Source organism: Heliconius melpomene, chromosome 2 (assembly GCF_056956725.1).
Source record: "Heliconius melpomene rosina isolate 202511_hmr_F chromosome 2, ASM5695672v1, whole genome shotgun sequence".
Taxonomy (NCBI): domain Eukaryota; kingdom Metazoa; phylum Arthropoda; class Insecta; order Lepidoptera; family Nymphalidae; genus Heliconius; species Heliconius melpomene.
Genome location: NC_140390.1, coordinates 6462066 through 6479758, shown reverse-complemented (window position 1 = coordinate 6479758; position 17693 = coordinate 6462066). Strand labels below are relative to the sequence as shown.

Below are 17693 nucleotides of genomic sequence, written 5' to 3'. Positions count from 1 at the left end.
TCGAGCTTTTACGTTGGTGCCAGAGGGAAGAAATATTAACAAATAACAATTGTATGTGATTTTATATATTTCTTATTTTTGAAATATAAAATGAAAATTAGCTATAATATATTTTAATTAATTTGATTATTGTCCTCAAACCTGTAAGTGATTTTTTATAAAAAAATTCATTTCATATATAAAAAGCAAAAGTCATTAAATATAAAGCCACATATTGAAATTAATTGTCAAACTGACAACGAAGAATTTGACATTTAATAACAGATTAAGTTTTGTGTTTTGATTGCATCCAGTACCTAAATGATTTGCAGTTATTTTTAATCGTTTTCTATTGTTTAAACAAAATCAATCAAAATGGTAAATAAACTTAAACATTTGTAAATAGCTTTATGTATATAAAGAAGCTCATTGTTTGACTATATTTCTTAAGTTTCAGTTTGGTTTCAACATGTTTCACGAAATTACAAGACCTTTTATAATGACTTATCGATGTTACTCCGTTTCTATGCTACCTGGAAATGAAAGACAAGATGTGGAAAGAGGGGGAAAAAGTAAGTTTCAATTTATATTAATTATATTTAAATGAATAACATAAAACATATGGCCCAGCCATATCCATCAAATACATTTTTCTTTAAAGAAAAGCAAGATATTTCCAATTCATTTTTATTATCATTTACAGTTTATATGCGTAAATATTTTTAAATATATGATGTTAATATTTGTTTAATAGAGACTACAACATCTAATACTGAAGCTGTAACTGCATCAATTTTTTGTTGCTTACATTTATTACTATGACTACATCTTGAAAAATACTTTAATTATAAAAGAAATGTAAATTGAAGACATGTTATTCAAAATAATGTGCCATAAAATAAAATATATGTGTAAATTGAAGATGTGTAATTCAAACTAATGTATATATGTATATGTAAATAAAAAGCAGTTTCAGAATGAACCTAGTGTAAGACACCATTTGTTAAATGACTTAATGCCATTCTTTGGCTACCAAAGGGTAGAAACGAAACTAAAATACTTTTAAATTTAGTTATTTCCCAGAGGAAAAATCAAACTCAGAATCATCATAGCCAGGTGCTGTGAAACTGTACCACAACAAAGTAATAAGAAAATGATACATTTTCATATTAGTTTTATATGATTCTTCTTATTCACAGTTATAATGCCACCTTCAGCTTTAGAGCAGCTGACTAGACTGAACATTGAATATCCTATGATATTTAAATTGACAAATAAAAAAACTAAAAGGATTACACACTGTGGAGTATTGGAGTTTGTTGCAGATGAAGGAAGAGTATTTTTACCACATTGGGTTAGTATTTGAAGTTATTTAAATTGAAACACTACTTTCAATACTACTTTTACAATTACTACTTTCAATAACAAAAACAACTAACTAAATAACATAATTTGTGTTCCTTTTTTTTGCCGAACACTATATCTTAAAGAATGTAGTGTTTGAACATTGAATATTGAGTGGTGCAACTCAACACCACTCTTTGGTAATATAACAAAGAGTTTGTGTTCTTGCTCTGGCAAGGAAAATAAAATGATCTTTCCCCGTAAGTGAAACCCATGTTGCCCATGCCTCAAATCTTATCATTTTTTTATAATTTCTAATAGATGATGGCAAATCTTGTATTAGAAGAAGGAGCCTTACTTCAGATAGAGAGTGCATCTTTACCAGTAGCTACATTCTCTAAGTTTCAACCATTGTCAGAAGATTTCCTTGATATTACTAATCCAAAAGCAGGTAGGTAAAGCTTAAAATAAAGCAATGTAATTTTTATTTAGTTTTCATTAACGTTTTTTTATATTGTTATTTCAGTGCTCGAAAACTGTCTGAGAAATTTTTCATGTTTAACAAATGGTGATGTTATAGCAATTAAATACAATTCTAAAGTCTACGAACTATGTGTACTGGAAACTAAACCTGGGAATGCAGTTATTATTATTGAGTGTGATATGAATGTACGTATATTTCTAATAATAAAGGCTATAGTGTAGGTATATTTATAATAAAATAGTCTAGGCTAGGCTATGGCTTATATAATATGTAGCATAATATTACTCTATTTTGTACAAGATATATACAAATATCCTATATAATAAACATTTGGAAACAGGTAGAATTTGCCCCACCAGTGGGATATAAGGAGGAAGATCACATAAGCCGTGCAGAAGGAAGCTCGGACATGGGAGCCATGGATGAAGACCCGGCAGCTATGATGCCGGAAGCCAGTGGTTTTATAGCATTCAGTGGGGAGGGAAACAGATTGGATGGCAAAAAGAAAAAATTAACTAGTGAAAGTGATTCAGAGCCTCAGGCATCAACTTCAAGACAGGTGAGATGAGAAATAAATTATGTATATTTACCATTTACACTTAGTTGCTTTGTATTAAAGTATGGTTATAGTTGCATTATTTAACCAAGAATAGTTACAGAAGTATATAATTAACTGTGAGTCAATTACTCTTATGAATTTCAGAAAGGTGGTGAAACTCAACACCACACTGACTATAGTTGGGAAATAAAAATTATTCATTGCACTAAGTAAGAATCAAACCCACAACAATTTTGTCTATAGTTACACACTGTTCCACTGCCCCATTATGGCTTTGATTAGTATTGCAATTTATAAATTATCCTTTGTTCCAGCCTTATGTTCGAGGTGTACCAGACTATGACTTTGTTCTTGGTACACTAAGATTTATCAGAAATTCAAGACCACCCAGTGCAAAGGAAGAGACACCATCAGAACCATTCGAGGCTTTCAAAGGAGAAGGATTCACTTTACGTACTGCCAAGTCCAAAAACTAACTGTCTTAAATTAAACATAAGATATCAGAAGTCATCAAACTCATAATCCTGCTTTGATTTGTAATATGGTGATTATTTAATAAATTCATGGATTCTATTTCAATAAATATGTGAAATTTTGCAAGAATTTTGATATAAACTCCCTTTATTTTATAAAATATATTATAAGTAATATTTGGTGGAGTATGTTTAGTAAGTAAAGCAAATATATAAATAAATACATAAAGGAAAATCTATTGATTATATAATATTATCTGAAAATAATAAAAAAGTTGTGGGGTTAATATGATATTTGGATTTCCTCACTCTGATAATAAGACAGTGTGGTGCCAGAATTTACAGAAAATGGGAACCAGACTATTTTAATCCTAGGTTCCCTCTCTCTGCTCTGCTATGTGTAGGATACAGCATACAGCTAAGAATTAAATTACAATAACAAAAATGTTATATGCTTTACTCAATATAAATGAAACAAGTTTTATAAAGAAATTTATTATAATTTTCTTAATAAAGATTACCTAATACATAATATTAAGTCATGTTCTTATACATAATTAAAAGCATTGAAGTAATTTTTGACTTTAAAAAATACTGTTTTGCATTCAGTTTTTTTTTCAATTAAGAACTTTCTAAATAAATGCATATTACATATAATATAGTCATTATTGAATATTTACAAGATAACTTATAGTAGAAATTAAAAGTCTTGTCAGTCCATTAACAACATTTTTGCTAGTTTAGAAATTCAGCCGATTGACCTAACTTGATATAATATATTAAAATCTCTTCAAGAATTCCTCAGAGCAAATCCTCGCACGAGCATTGACAGCTAGTTTCATTTCACTGATCTCCTTGTCAATTTCCTCCATAAAATATATAACGAAATCGACTAATTTGTGTTTATACATTTGCTCTGTGTGGAAATTTGTAATCAGGAAACTGATATGATACCCGTCGACTGGTTTCCGCCGTAGTACGATAAAGTTTTCCGCTCGCATCATCATGAAACGCATGAACTTTTTACATAAAATCTTTTCGATCTCATCCGCTTGTTTAATCATTATACTTATTCTGATAGAATTAATAGATGATTCTATTAACACTTTCTCGTTAGCGTTCCGTGAAATGGTTACAGGATTTAATAACAATTCTTTGCTTGTACCCACTTCTACCTCCGGTTTGTTATATCTCTCGACGACTTGAGACGAGAAATGTTCTAAGCACATAGCAGATGTAAGTGTGTGACGCACTGCTGTTAAATAAGGTTTTAATGTGGCGGACATTATAATCGCTGTTAAAGAACAACAGGTCACAAATTTACAATACCACACCTAATGTACAAATTTTATCTCTGATATGACAGTTTCATTCGAAACGACAAACATGACACATTCATGACATGACTCATCTTTATGCATCTGTGGCGTAGAAATTCGACTGTACAACTGTAATAATAATTTAAATAATAATTAGGGTATAATTTTTACCCACCATAATATTAAAATGAAAATAATTCTGATTTTAATCAGAAAGGAAATTACTATAGAGTTTACATTACATTTAAAAAATATATTGCTCATTGCTGCAGAAAAATGTAGAAATTATAATAATTGCTGAAATTATTAATATTATTTGTAACATTTATGTAAACGTTTCGAAAATAGTTAAGTATATGGCACTCTATTTTATACTTATTCTATAGATTATATTATACTTTTTATAGTGTTTTTAAGAACGATATTATTTATCTGTGCCTCAGTAAAAAAAATATACAACGGAACGGCAGCAGTCATGAAAAATAATGGCGGACGTTTTATAAAGTGACGCAAGCTAATGTTCTACGGCATGCGTTTATCTAACATTTCGATATTAGAAATTGTCGATCAGTTACTGTCGCTATCAATAAACACATGACCAGTAGGGGGTGTATTCATATATAAATAACAAGAAATGGCTCGTGAGTTTGATCACCTCTTCAAACTGCTGATTATCGGTGACAGTGGTGAGTGGGCGAGGCCTGAGTTCGCAAGTGATTACAAATTTTACTCCTTTCTCCTCAGAGTTATATAGTGGAATGCTGTATTTGTGTTGCAGGTGTAGGTAAAAGCTGTCTCCTGCTGCGGTTTGCCGACAACACGTTTTCCGGTAGTTACATTACAACCATTGGTGTTGATTTCAAAATAAGAACTTTAGAGATAAACGGTGAACGAGTTAAACTGCAGATATGGGATACCGCGGGCCAAGAGAGGTTCAGGACTATAACGAGCACATATTACAGAGGGACTCACGGCGTCATCGTTGTATACGATGTCACTAATGGGGAGTCCTTTGCCAATGTCAAACGGTGGTTACACGAGATTGAACAGAACTGTGATGTCGTCAACAAAGTTCTAGGCGAGTATCGAACATTTATATGAAGACATTTAATGCTAAATGAGGAAATTTATTCCTTTAGTGGGCATATTGATAATGCAAGTTTTTTGTTAGAACAAATAAAGGATAAGAAGCAGTTTGTTGATGATTCATATTAATTCAATTCAAAGTATATAATTGTGCATGAGTTTATAATTGTTAATTGTTCAAATACTATATGAATGTGTAACTTATTATATGTATATTTCTAGTTGGTAATAAAAATGACTGTCCATCAAGAAAAGTGGTTGTAACAGAGGATGCACAACGGTTTGCCAGTCAAATGAATATACCATTATTTGAAACCAGTGCAAAAGAGAATATAAATGTTGAAGAAATGTTTCTCACTATAACAAAAATGGTAAGCATTATAAGTCAGTTTAGTTAGAAAGAAGTATAATTCAATTTAAGGAATAATAAATCTCCATATAATATTCCATTAAAAAATATATGTTTAGATGATTTGATAGTAAAGAAATATTAAATTCCATTGTAAATAAATATATATTTTTTAAAATGGCATGAAAATATTTCATTCACAAGACTGGGAATCAAATCCACAACTATCACATAACAAAAAAACAAAACACAGTCTCACAACAGCACAATGGACATTTTGTGTATAGACATTGGATTATATTTTGGGTCTTGACTGCTGATCTCAGGAGCAACTGGTTCAAATAAAAAAAATCTTTGTGTTGGACAGCATATTTATTAACAAAGGCTATAGGCTATACATATATATTACATCACATTAATTGTTTCTTGAGGCCAGTTGTGTTGTGTTGAAAGAAGTAGGAAAGTCAGTTTTAATGGGAATAGAGTGTCTTAATACTAGGTTCTCAGGTTCCCTATGCCTATTCTGCTACATGTTTTACACAATGTGATGTAAAAAAAATTTAAGTGCTTAGTTTATGGCATACACAACTCTTAGTGTCATATGACCCTGCAGGCAAATAGAAATTAACTTAAAACTGTTATAAAATTTCAGGTATTAAGATCTAAATTAGAAATGAAAGAGAGACAAAATGTAACAGCAAACGACACAGTACACTTAAAGAAGACCAACAAAACAAAAAAGCGATGTTGCTAGTGACCACAGACAATGGCATTCGGCCAGGGATGTCACTTTAACAATGCTCAAATATTGAGAGACAGTTGCACAACCCTAGCAGGACACTATGGGACCTCAGTCATATGTTACGTCAGCTAAGAATTGATAAGTTGTAAATTCTTTAATGGACAGATATTTTTTTGGTCTGTTTTTTGCCATTTTTTTTTAATGTAACAACCAATTATTTTGTGTATTAATTTTCTTTAATATAGTTTTTGGCATTATAAAATAGGACTTGATACATTTTATGTATATTAATTTTATGAAATGTAGGATTAACAACTTATCAGTTTTAGTGGACAATAATTTTTACCAATGATATAGAAACCCCCCTTTTTGTTGGTGTTAAGGTACAGTGTATTTTCACAACATATACATTTGTAGTTTATGAAGCTAGTTGAATTTTGTACCTTGTGTAAGTTGATCTCTGTTGAATATTATCATGGCAGTGTTACAAAATAATTTGCATAAATAATGTTGGACTATATATATTGTTTGTATATTGAATTATAAAAAAGAAAATTTGTTTATGCCTTTTTAACATTTTTATTATATTTCATCACTATTGAGTAAATAATAAGATAAATAATAACTAGATTACTTAAGTTTTCAGGCCTAATTATCTAAATAATTGATTTATATATGTATAATCCAATATTGTCTATGCCCACTCTACATTTATCTGTGGTTTTCTATTGAAATTTTTTGTGCTGGGTTGATCAACCTCGAAACTAGGAGCATTACAGTTAATTTACTCCAAATATTACCTTAGGATATGGATGCATAGTAAATGTGTATAATTGTACTCTCTGAATCGAAAATCTATGAGAGTGTTTGTATGATATTATGTTCTAGTTATAAATGTATACCATTAATTTAATATTTTTTATACTTTATGAAGTCTTCAGGTCATCACATTTATGACAATAGTATTAAAAAACCTGAATTCATTTGGTAAAGTATTTTTTTTTTATTATTTAATATTGTATTCGTTGATGTGCTAGTTAGTGTATTCGATTCGATTGATAGCTAATGTAATCTGTAATTTATTTTATGTTTCGAAATTATCGCTACATTCAAATTTGAATCCAGTGTTAATTTGTGAAGTGAGATCGTATTAATATTTTTTTAAATTTAAAATTCGGCAATGTGTTGATGGGGGTGTTTATAGGACATGGATGGAGAAGTTTCATTAAATTAGTGAAGTAATATTGTTGGTGGTAATGAATAATAATGAAAAATATTCTTTGAAATTTTTAAACAAAAAAAAGATTTTTAAATCATTTTTATTTTATACAGCTGGAGATTTTTAAATTTTTTTTGCAACTATCTTTGCTTTATGACCCCCCAATCATATTATGAATATGACGGTTATTTTTATTATTATCATTATATGCTTGTTCAACAGTCTATGATTTATTATATGCAGAGATTTGCTTTAAATGATATTAATATTTTAATCGAATAGCTTTTGTCTTATTGCATTATGACTTTTTACTTTCTTATTTCCAATATATAAAAAAACATTATTTATATTTAAAAAAAAATGATTTTTTACATTTGTTACCACACTGCTATGTTAACACTCAAACAAGAGTTAACGGACTGGACCATAGTGCAAAGTAAATTTTTGGGAACATAAATAATGTTAGCATGGGTCTATCCATAAATTACGTCACAAGGGGAGGGCAGAGGCACCCCTCCCACTTCGTGCCCTCTCGCCCCCTAAATATTGTGACATTTTAAAATATAATATACAAATATTTGTGGAACTGTTGAATATTTCTAACTGTAAAAGTTTCTAAATGAGTTAACAACGTTAACGTTAACATTTTCATTTTCTCACTTTGAAGTTGAGGTGATGCCTCTAGAATTAGGCGGAAAGTGGGAAGTGGAGTGTTTCAACCTCTGCCTACCTTGCTACCTGCGGGATACAGCGGGAACCTAATAAAAGTTCAAAATTGTAAAATATATGACGTCAAATTATACAGAGGAGGGACTCCCAAATGTGACCAGCTGTGACCAGCTGTGACTCGGGACATGGGACGTGATGAATAATGATGTGATGTAATTCATGGACGACCCCCAACGGAAACACGAAACGTAGAATTGAATATATATATAAACATTTATTATTTGTAGTATGAAATTAATCAATACCAATGAAGATATATTAGATTTCGTATAGATTTATTTACTTTGGTCTTCTTGAAATGCTTCATTTGTAAAAGAATGTATGAACTGGTAGACTTTGAGTTTTATCAAATGGTCATTCCGTACAATATTGTACAATATTATTAGGCTGGCATATTGTTTACGATTTTTTTTATAATTTAAATTGTATTCCAGGCCACTCGTGGCGCAGGGGCACAAGTTGTGGGTTCGATTCCCACTCGAAGAAATGAAATGTTTATGTAAATTTATATTTTCGTTTCTTCGTTCTGGTATCGAGTTGAAGCGCAGCGTTGAGTTCCGCAACTCAACACGCAATGCCACTAGAATTTGGCAGAAATGAGGACTGGAGTGTCTTAACACTAGTTTCCTCTGTCTACCTTGCTGTGTGCGGGATACAGCGTGAAGCTGAAAAATAAAATTGTATTTCTTTATTTGGTCTCATGTAATGTATAATGTGGCCGGTCTAATAGTAAACCGCATTTTACTTACTTTAAATTGGAAATCATATTATTTTTAAGTTGAATTGTTCATACACCAGCATTTTAAAGTGTAAATAGATATATTTTGCCCATAATGAACCATGTGTTTTAATTTTGATCCTCTGCTTTGTTGACTGACGCATAGTGGCACATGTGGCTGCCAACGCGATGGTTTTGGGTTTGATTCCGGTGCGGCGGAAAATTTAAATGATTGTAAGTTTGCATTGCACTGCAAGACAAAGCGCTAAAACAAAAGGTTTAATTAAGGATTCTCTCTTCGATAATATAATAAAACGCTAAAATAAGAAATAAATGAAAATGGCACAAAAACTTTTATTTATAGTGCATAACTCTCGCTTTATAAATATACACAAATAATATCAAAAATATATTACTCTCGGAATGGCTTAATAATACTTTGTACCTGGAAAAAAATAAAAAAAAATGTATAAAAATTATTTATATTATTGAAGGCCCATTACTTAAATCTCCAGGGATCTGTTTTTTTTAATGAAGCTTATATTTAAGAATCATACATGATTAGTAGAATAGATTACACTAGGGTTGTCTAGAAGAATCCTGCCGCAATCACCTTTAATTAAACTTTTTCGTAATCAATCAATCAACTCATGTTATTATGTAATCACACATCATTTGAAAGAAAATTGCATAAGGAATTGGAAAATCAATAGTTGCCAGCTCCTAGTCAGCAGCAAGCCCAGGGTTGCTAAGTTTTCAACAGTCCACTTAATGTTAAAAAATTGCACTCATGTGTTTTTATTAATTAATTATATATCTAAATTAAAGCATATTTTATATATATTATTTTATGCTATATATGGATAATTTCAAGACCTCTCAAAAGCACCCAGCACAATCATCTTCCAGACAGAGATATACTGTTATTTGGCGCTACCTCTGAAAGGGCCCCACTTTCAAGTTAGTGATAGGCATACTGTCTTAACTACATATTAGACTAATAGTTCTCAAAATTTCGGCTTTGCTAAAATGACGTAGGTATAACGGCTCTGGGACCTGGGCTATTAGAACTTATAATAAAAAAATAAAAACAACACCATTTACCTATAGTTATGTCACGCGTTGTTTTGTTTGTACATTGAAATAGTCCGTCACTCGTGATTGGCATAGAATTTCTTCTTTATTTATCAAAGGGCATGGAAAATATTTCTATAATTCAATCAAAACGTTAAATATATAAATTATATATGATTCAATTAAATGTTATGTCTTATATTAAATTCAAAATATATACTAATGTTTTAAATAATTTCATTTTCTTGCTTTGGTAGACAATGCGCGGCGTTGAGTCAATGTCTTAAAATATGGGCGGAGTGGGGAACAGAGTGTCTTAACACTACGGTTTCTCATCGTAGGATGATCCTCCTGTTTATATTTCCAATCCCTCGAGTTTTGTAGTTACATTGAGTTTTTCCTGCCAACCCTGCCATAAGCGGGATACAGCGTGAAACTATAAAATTAAAAAACATTACCTGAACAGATTTAATCCCTCCAGAAATATCAACGGTAGGCACAACTTGCTCTGGATTCAGGAACTTAACGAATCTTATCAATTCAGAGAAACTGGAATGTTCACTGTACGGTATACCTGGAAATATAATATTAATGGAAATATATAATATACATGTATTTAATTGAAGTCGTGGTGGCGCGGCGGTACGTGTGACTGCAAACGTGACGGCTGTGGGTTTGATTTCCGCTTACAGAATTAATTATTTATCATTTATACGCTTTGATAACAAGAGTTAAGATCCGCTACTTAGCACACAGTATCTCGAAAAATAAGACCACGAAGTGCTATACATATTATATCAAGTATTAAATGAAAGTTAGATGTATAAAACAATATCAATAAAACTAAAAAGTTTAAAATGAAAATAATTTACCCACGCAGCCTTATAAAGTTTATTACACAAAACATTATCAAAATAAGTATATTCATTACCGTGTATTGTAACAGAATCCTTCTCGACGGACGAATTCTTGCCGTTTTCCCACCCGCTTGGTTTGAACGCGACTACTTCACTGAAAGCTCCGTTGAGATTATCCAAGTAGGTCCGTAATGTCTATAAATAAATATTAATTCTATATCGATCATTTATATTTATTCATTATGAAGTGCAAAACAGGCAATCAATCAATCATTGTGTTTGGTAAACACTGATCTGTTTTAATATATTTCGGTTCAATTCCCACTGGAATGAAGTATTGTTTATTAATATTTTAATTTCATCGCTCTGGTACCAAGGCAGAGGCGCGAAGTTGAGTTCCGGCATTCAATACGCAAGGCCCCGAAAATTTGGCGGTGCGTAGTGTCTTAACACTAGGTTCCCTCTGCCTACCCCGCTAAGCAACGACCACAGATTATAACTTCCACGCCCACACTCTTCCTATCTCTCTCTCTCTGACCTGGTGCGTGAGGTCACGCATGGGCAACACGTGCAGCTGGCAGGCGCGCGGCGCTGCGCTGGGCGCGGCGTTGGTCTCCGCGGTGCGCAGTACGCGCTCCTTCTCGGGGCACGCCCATACCGTGCACCCGACGCGGCGCGCAACGCCGAGGAAGAATTTTTCCTTACCTAAACCGAAACTTTTTGCTCTTTTACATATTTTTAAAAATAAAAAGTCCAGTGCCTGTAAGTGACTGTAAACACGACAGATTGTGTGTACGATATTGGGATGGCGCCATGGCAATATATGGGAACACATAATTATGTAGACACATCTGTGGATGTGATGTCTATAAGCATGCTACAGCCATATATAAAAAAACGAATGTTAAAGCAAGGCGAAATAAAAGATAGCAATATATAAAAAGTTACAGGCTAGTCATTAAATCACTGCTGATAGTAATTTAATGTATAGGACGCAACTTTCACGATGTTTCCGCATACTTCAGGGTAGGCAGAGGGAACCTAATGTTAAGACATTCCGTTCCTCACTTTCTGCTGATTTTTTTTGAGCCTTTCAGTGGCGGAGCTCAACGCCGGTGCCAGAACGAAGGAATGAAAATTTTAATAATAATTCATTTCCTGGATTGGGGATGGAAACCACAACCATCGCGTTACAGTCACACCCTCGTGCCCCTACGTCACGACTACTTTACTATCCTTGATAATACTTTCTCCTCACCAATAGTATAAGTCCCGCAAACAATAAGAACAGACGAGAAGTTCCTTCCAGATCTTTCCACCGCCATTTTCTTTAGACGCAGCAAATGTATCGCCATGTCCAAGCTTTGCTCTTGCGTGGGAAAGTCGTAACGTGGATTGCAATAACTGAAACAAATGATTGTACAGGTAGCCGTGGATTTGATTCTCACTAGGATCAATGTTTATAGCAAAGTCAAATATTTTAATTCAAAATAAAACGTCACATTCTTAATTTTTTTAACGTCAAATAATAGGGGTGTACACACTAAATGAGAATAAATACATATTATTTTCTCTGGTAGTGCTTATTATAATGTTATTGATAATCACACTTCCACGCGTTTCTTCTCAGTTTCTCACTGTATCCCGCATATAGCAGGGACAGCAGAAGTAACATTATGTTAATACACACAGACCCAGTTCCTCACTCTCTGCAGAATTTCATTGCTCTGATAACAGGACAAATCCTGTTATCAGAGCAATGAAATGAAAATGAAAATATTACATAATTCATTTCCTCACGTGGAAATAGAACCCACAACCGTTGCGTTTACGTTCACAAAAGTAAACATAATTTAATAGAAAGAAAAGAAGTGTAAGACACTCATTTTATCCTTACATAATTAATAAACACATATTTTATAATAATAGAAAAAAAAAATCCAACAAAATTAAAAAAAAAACGACATACGTAGTATCCAAATAAATAGTATGTATATCTTTATTCCAAAATACAGGGTATGACTCCATGGCAGGCGTCGCGCGGAAGTCGCCAGTATGCAACAGCGTTTTACCATTTGGCAACATAAATATTAACATAAGAGCACCGGGACAACTAGAAAAAATAAAATATACCAATTTGGATATTATTAATATGAGGTCAGACGTAGTGCAGGGGCACAATTGAGACTGTAAACGCGACAGGTTATGGGTTCGATTTCCACTCGTGGAAATAAAATATTGAATAAATTCATTTCTTCGCTCTGGTTAAGAGGATGTACCGCCACTTAACACGCAACGCCTCCAGAATTAAGCGGAAAATGTGAACGTAGTGTCTTAATACAACGTAACCTCTGCCTATCCCGCTGTGTGCGTGATACATATGCGTAATAAATTATTGGGACCGTTGTGGTAAAGTGTTCGAATGTAAACTTGTAGGTTTTTCATTTCGAGTGAAAAATGGAGAATTAATAGACTATTAGATTCTTGCAGCCTATCTTGAAAATGTATATATCGAAGAACAAACTGTACAGAGAACTGTATAAAGAAAAAAAAGAAAAAAAAAAAAAAAAAATCAGAACTCACTGGTTAGCATCCACTGCTGTTATTTCTACACCTTCTATTCTTATAGTTTCATCAACATTTATTACTTGAATACACTTTGGGTTCACTCCTAAACGCGATATGCATAAATTTGCTAAAAAAAAAACGAAAAAATGTACTAATAGCAAAAAAAAATAGAGAAGAAATAAAAAAACAATATAAAATTTTATTATACCTTTCTAGACTTACGGGAAATAAAGTAAAAGCTTATAAATACCAAAGATGGACAGACAAGCACATGAGTCTTGTAAAGATTCTGTTATTTGTTATTTTAAACAGAACCCTTAATTTTTTTTTAGCTTCACAATCCATCCCTCAGGAAGGCACAGGAAAGAAGAACCTAGTTAAGACGTTCTGTTAAGTGAACCTATTAAGTCACTTCCGTTGTCCATTCTCCGCCGAATACTAAAGGCATTGCGCGTTGAGTGGCGAAACTCAACGCAGCGATATGCCTCAACCTCAGAGCGAAGAAATGAAAATATTAAATATTTAATTTCTACCAGTGGGAATCGAACCCATATCTCACACGTTTGTGCCCCTGGGCAACGACTTGAGACGACGACGAGCTTGTTACGCCAAGTTTTATCCTACAAAAATTAATAAATCTTTTATGGGTCTGAGTGTACGTGTATATTATAAAATTCCGTAGTGTATTCAAAGTTTGCCACTTCCATAATTTAAAGTATTTGTAAAAAAAATTCTAACAAGTAAAGCTTATTACACTGTACAAGAATATTTGGAGGATGAACATGTATGGCATTAATGTCTATTGAATGTAATGCAGGATAGCTGCCAACTAATGTAATAGTAAAATAAACCATTGACTGTTGAGTTTCTTGCCATCTCTTCTCAGCAGAACTGCCTTCCGAACCGGTGGTAGCTTTTTGTTGACATGTACATTCGACGATTCAAAAGTGCTTGTGATAGTTTATTTGAATAAAGAATATTTTGAATTTGAATTTGAATAATAATAAATTACCTGTTATTTTAGAGCAGAATAACAATTTATTAAAGCTCTTTCGTAGCCCAGCGTAGTGGTCTGAATGGAAATGCGTAAGGAAGTAATGTTTCACATTAGGTATTTCACCATATGAAAAAGCATCGACGGCAAAATGGGTACCTGTGACAAAAATTATTTAAAAATATAAAATAAAACAAAGTTTGTAAATGTCACAAAGTTATATAATGCCTCAAAGATTTGTTTTTTTTTTTTGGAAAAAACATAAATCTTGAGACAATGAGGTTGTGGCGCAAATGTTTGAAATAATTAATATTTTTATTTCTTTGCTCTAGTAAGAAGGCAAAGAGACGTTCCAATGTGCTGAATACAGTGTGAAAGAAAAAAAAACCAGGATAAACCACAAATGTATAAGGTTCATCACATAATGAACAGTGATGATAATTTTAATTATAAAAAATCTAGCATAAAAACATTACAATAAAAAAAAGAAGTACCTGCAACAATTTTAAAATGAGGAATTTTTCCAGTGATCACAGATGCTCTATTGGATTTCGATTTTAATGGTAGATTAAATTGTATGGAATCCACATTTCGTTTAGGCGAACAGGAACCTGCCCCACTTCTCCTTGATCTTGCAGACGATGCCGGTCTTTCTTCAGGAAGTGTATGTTTAATTTCTTTTTGTGGTGACAGTAGTTTCTTAAGCTGGGGGGATTTCGAATCATTTCTATAAGTTTTATCCGATGTCCTTCCAATATTGAGTAAACCTGAGTTGTTGCTCATTTCCAGTTTAACATCATTGTCTTTCATTTGACACACATTTTGCTGAATCTTTTTAACTTCCAACAAAGTTTTTGTAATTTTCACCCTATTAGTACATTGAAAGTATTTATCTATAGATATTTGCTTTAATTTATCACTTTTTCCATTTATTTGATGCCCAATCAGTTTCTTATCAGTAATTTTGGCCTTCAATAATTTATAATTTGGTGGCTGTACAATGACATGCGCCAGACTTTCAATAGCATTTGTATTTAAAAATAGAACTTTGGGTTTGACATTGTTATCTGTGGATAACTTTCGCTTTTTAATTTCTAGATTAACGGTGACAGCTTTCCTTTTTGGTGGACTGAAAAGAGATTCGTCCATATTTGAATTATATTCTGAATTTACTTCAGATAATTGTGACCCCTCGATTAGTTCACAATCAATATTTACATTGTCTCCTTCATGTTTCAGTTCAATTTTCTTTAGATTACTTTTATTTGAATTAATATTTATAGTATCACAGTTAGTAATGCAGAATGAAAGAGATATTGTTGGTTTCTCCTCACATTCATTATTTTCTTCTAGGCAGTCACCATTTGTGATATCAATATCAGATACTGACTTATTATTATAAGAGTTAGTTTTGGTATAACCATTAATACTATTCAAATTATTATTACCAATATTTTTATTACATTTTGGTACATCTAAACTAAAAGGACTATATTCTAGACTATTATTCAAGGATTCTAAATCTTCAATAGCTGATAGCCCTAAAGATTTTTCTTCAATGGAAATTTTTCTTTTTGGAGAAAATTTAAAGCTCTTTTGAATTAAATTATGTTTATTTAAATTTTCTTTCTCATATTTAGATACCTGTAATGAAAATTATAATAAAATGTTTTTCTGTCAAATATTTGTAATAATCAATTATAATGAAGTAAGACATCCATATGCATACCTGGATTAAATTATTTTTCAAAAAGGATTTTCTTTTCAAAGATAATGAGGTAGAAAATACTGACTTCTGAAAATAAGAATATTTTAAGATTCATTAAAATTGTAATGTAGATCGTGATAATGATTATGTTATATATATTTCTAACAAAATTGACCACAAAAAAAAACTATTGTTAATGCTCATATTATTCTCATTCATCATGAAATCTCAGAAACTAAATGTGCGAGGAAACTCAAATTTTGCATAGGAGTTAAAACAACTCCTTAGGAGTCATCCTACATCCTATAATACATTTGTATTATAGGATGTGTTATTTGTAGGATACAAATGTATTATAGGATGTGTTATTTGTAGGATACAAATGTATTATAGGATGTGTTATTTGTAGGATGACTCCTAAGGAGTTGTTTTTGGGGTTGAAAAATTGTATGAAACTTTGTTACTACAAATGCTAGGAGTCTCAAATTTTGCTTGGACGTCACTTATAGGACGAGGACTCATGGAGACAAAAATTAATAATAACGTAGTCCACGCAGGCGAAGCCGCGGGCGGGCCGGACTGTAATTTTATATATTATTGGTGGTATTTATAAAAGACTCACTTGTGTAAATGATATATTGTTTTCACTTTTTATAGTTCTCGGATTTAACAGAGATGGAATATAATTCTTTATATCATCGTCTTCACTCATTTTACATGGTACTTAACAAAGTTGTATTTCACTTAAATTAAAATTAAATATTCCATCTTAGGCATATCATCACTATTATTTGAAACAAAATTTAAATTATTAGATCTAATATCAAAACAAAGTTATAAATAATAATAAAGTAAACACTGTACGAATAGGAAACGAAATAAAAACAAACATTGAACTCTCAGTTTGAGTTTTAACTCAAATTCTGTTGACATTGACAGATTTTCCATTATGTTGTCATTTTGCAGAGCGCAGATGTCAAAAAAAATAATAAGCAGCGGGAAAATGGAATTTTTTAAACAATTCTCAATTTTCTACCGAATCTTTGGAGGCATTGTGTGTTTAGTGGTGGAACTTAACCCCCTCCCTTTTGTCTCGACACCAGAGTGAAAAAATGGAAATATAAATTTAAATAAACATTTCATCTCCTCGACGGGCGATCGAACTTATAACCAGTCGGTTTTACAGTCACACTTTATGCCTCTGCGCCACGATTGGCCTCAGCTGGCTGCAGGATAGTTGCTATTAATAATTTAATTGTAATAATGACATTGAAAAGAGCAACTGTTGAGTTTCTTGTCGGCTCCCCTCAGCATAGCTGCCTTCTGAACATGTGGTAGCTTCATTCGGCGTTTCAAAAGTGCTTGGCAAAGTCTACTTCATAAAGAATATTTTAAATTTAGCTTTAATTAGCTACTTCATAAAGAATAATTCAAATTTAGCTTTTTTTGTCGCAATAACAAATGTCAATTACTGGTTCCTTGAAATTGCAT

At 32.0% G+C, this 17693-nt stretch overlaps 4 protein-coding genes across 5 annotated transcripts; 2 read left to right on the top strand and 2 right to left on the bottom strand.

Annotated features, from left to right (window-relative positions):
- Positions 1-218: 218 nt before the first annotated feature.
- Positions 219-2962, top strand: Ufd1 (ubiquitin fusion-degradation 1-like). 2 transcript variants are annotated; one of them, XM_085199981.1, is made up of 7 exons: positions 219-357; positions 431-551; positions 1179-1333; positions 1645-1774; positions 1850-1992; positions 2148-2366; positions 2681-2962. In XM_085199981.1, the coding sequence occupies exons 1-7, from the start codon at positions 355-357 to the stop codon at positions 2840-2842; spliced, it is 933 nt and encodes a 310-aa protein (XP_085056107.1). In that variant the 5' UTR covers positions 219-354; the 3' UTR covers positions 2843-2962. The 2 variants fall into 2 exon arrangements, with proteins under 2 accessions (XP_085056107.1, XP_085056116.1); XM_085199990.1 differs by having other exon boundaries at positions 241-357; positions 437-551.
- Positions 2963-3554: 592 nt separating this feature from the next.
- On the bottom strand, positions 3555-4231 carry Arpc4 (Actin-related protein 2/3 complex, subunit 4). The gene has a single exon (XM_085200005.1). It carries the CDS (start codon positions 4123-4125, stop codon positions 3619-3621), a length of 507 nt encoding a protein of 168 aa, XP_085056131.1. The 5' UTR covers positions 4126-4231; the 3' UTR covers positions 3555-3618.
- Positions 4232-4611: 380 nt separating this feature from the next.
- Positions 4612-9121, top strand: Rab35 (RAS oncogene family member Rab35). The gene is made up of 4 exons (XM_085199465.1): positions 4612-4844; positions 4937-5236; positions 5467-5615; positions 6246-9121. The coding sequence occupies exons 1-4, from the start codon at positions 4793-4795 to the stop codon at positions 6345-6347; spliced, it is 603 nt and encodes a 200-aa protein (XP_085055591.1). The 5' UTR covers positions 4612-4792; the 3' UTR covers positions 6348-9121.
- A 205-nt stretch (positions 9122-9326) lies between these two features.
- On the bottom strand, positions 9327-17104 carry LOC146540608 (uncharacterized). The gene is made up of 12 exons (XM_085199453.1): positions 16825-17104; positions 16224-16289; positions 14989-16138; positions 14513-14653; positions 13516-13627; positions 12902-13045; positions 12191-12336; positions 11471-11637; positions 11007-11127; positions 10534-10649; positions 10106-10210; positions 9327-9446 (listed from the first exon to the last, which is right to left on the bottom strand). The coding sequence occupies exons 1-11, from the start codon at positions 16912-16914 to the stop codon at positions 10112-10114; spliced, it is 2352 nt and encodes a 783-aa protein (XP_085055579.1). The 5' UTR covers positions 16915-17104; the 3' UTR covers positions 9327-9446; positions 10106-10111.
- Positions 17105-17693: the final 589 nt, after the last annotated feature.

Bases quoted from the DNA above. Each gene is read 5' to 3' on its own strand.
- LOC146540608 (XM_085199453.1), bottom strand. From the start codon at position 16,914: ATGAGTGAAGACGATGATATAAAGAATTATATTCCATCTCTGTTAAAT. The intron at 12,337-12,901 runs GTATGTCGTTTT...CATTTGTTTCAG, and splicing joins ACTATTTATTTGGATACTAC to TTATTGCAATCCACGTTACG. The intron at 11,128-11,470 runs GTCAGAGAGAGA...ATTTATTTATAG, and splicing joins TGCGTGACCTCACGCACCAG to ACATTACGGACCTACTTGGA.
- Rab35 (XM_085199465.1), top strand. From the start codon at position 4,793: ATGGCTCGTGAGTTTGATCACCTCTTCAAACTGCTGATTATCGGTGAC. The intron at 5,237-5,466 runs GCGAGTATCGAA...GTATATTTCTAG, and splicing joins TGTCGTCAACAAAGTTCTAG to TTGGTAATAAAAATGACTGT. The intron at 5,616-6,245 runs GTAAGCATTATA...ATAAAATTTCAG, and splicing joins TTCTCACTATAACAAAAATG to GTATTAAGATCTAAATTAGA.
- Ufd1 (XM_085199981.1), top strand. The intron at 552-1,178 runs GTAAGTTTCAAT...TCTTATTCACAG, and splicing joins TGTGGAAAGAGGGGGAAAAA to TTATAATGCCACCTTCAGCT. The intron at 1,334-1,644 runs GTTAGTATTTGA...AATTTCTAATAG, and splicing joins GAGTATTTTTACCACATTGG to ATGATGGCAAATCTTGTATT.
- Arpc4 (XM_085200005.1), bottom strand. From the start codon at position 4,125: ATGTCCGCCACATTAAAACCTTATTTAACAGCAGTGCGTCACACACTT.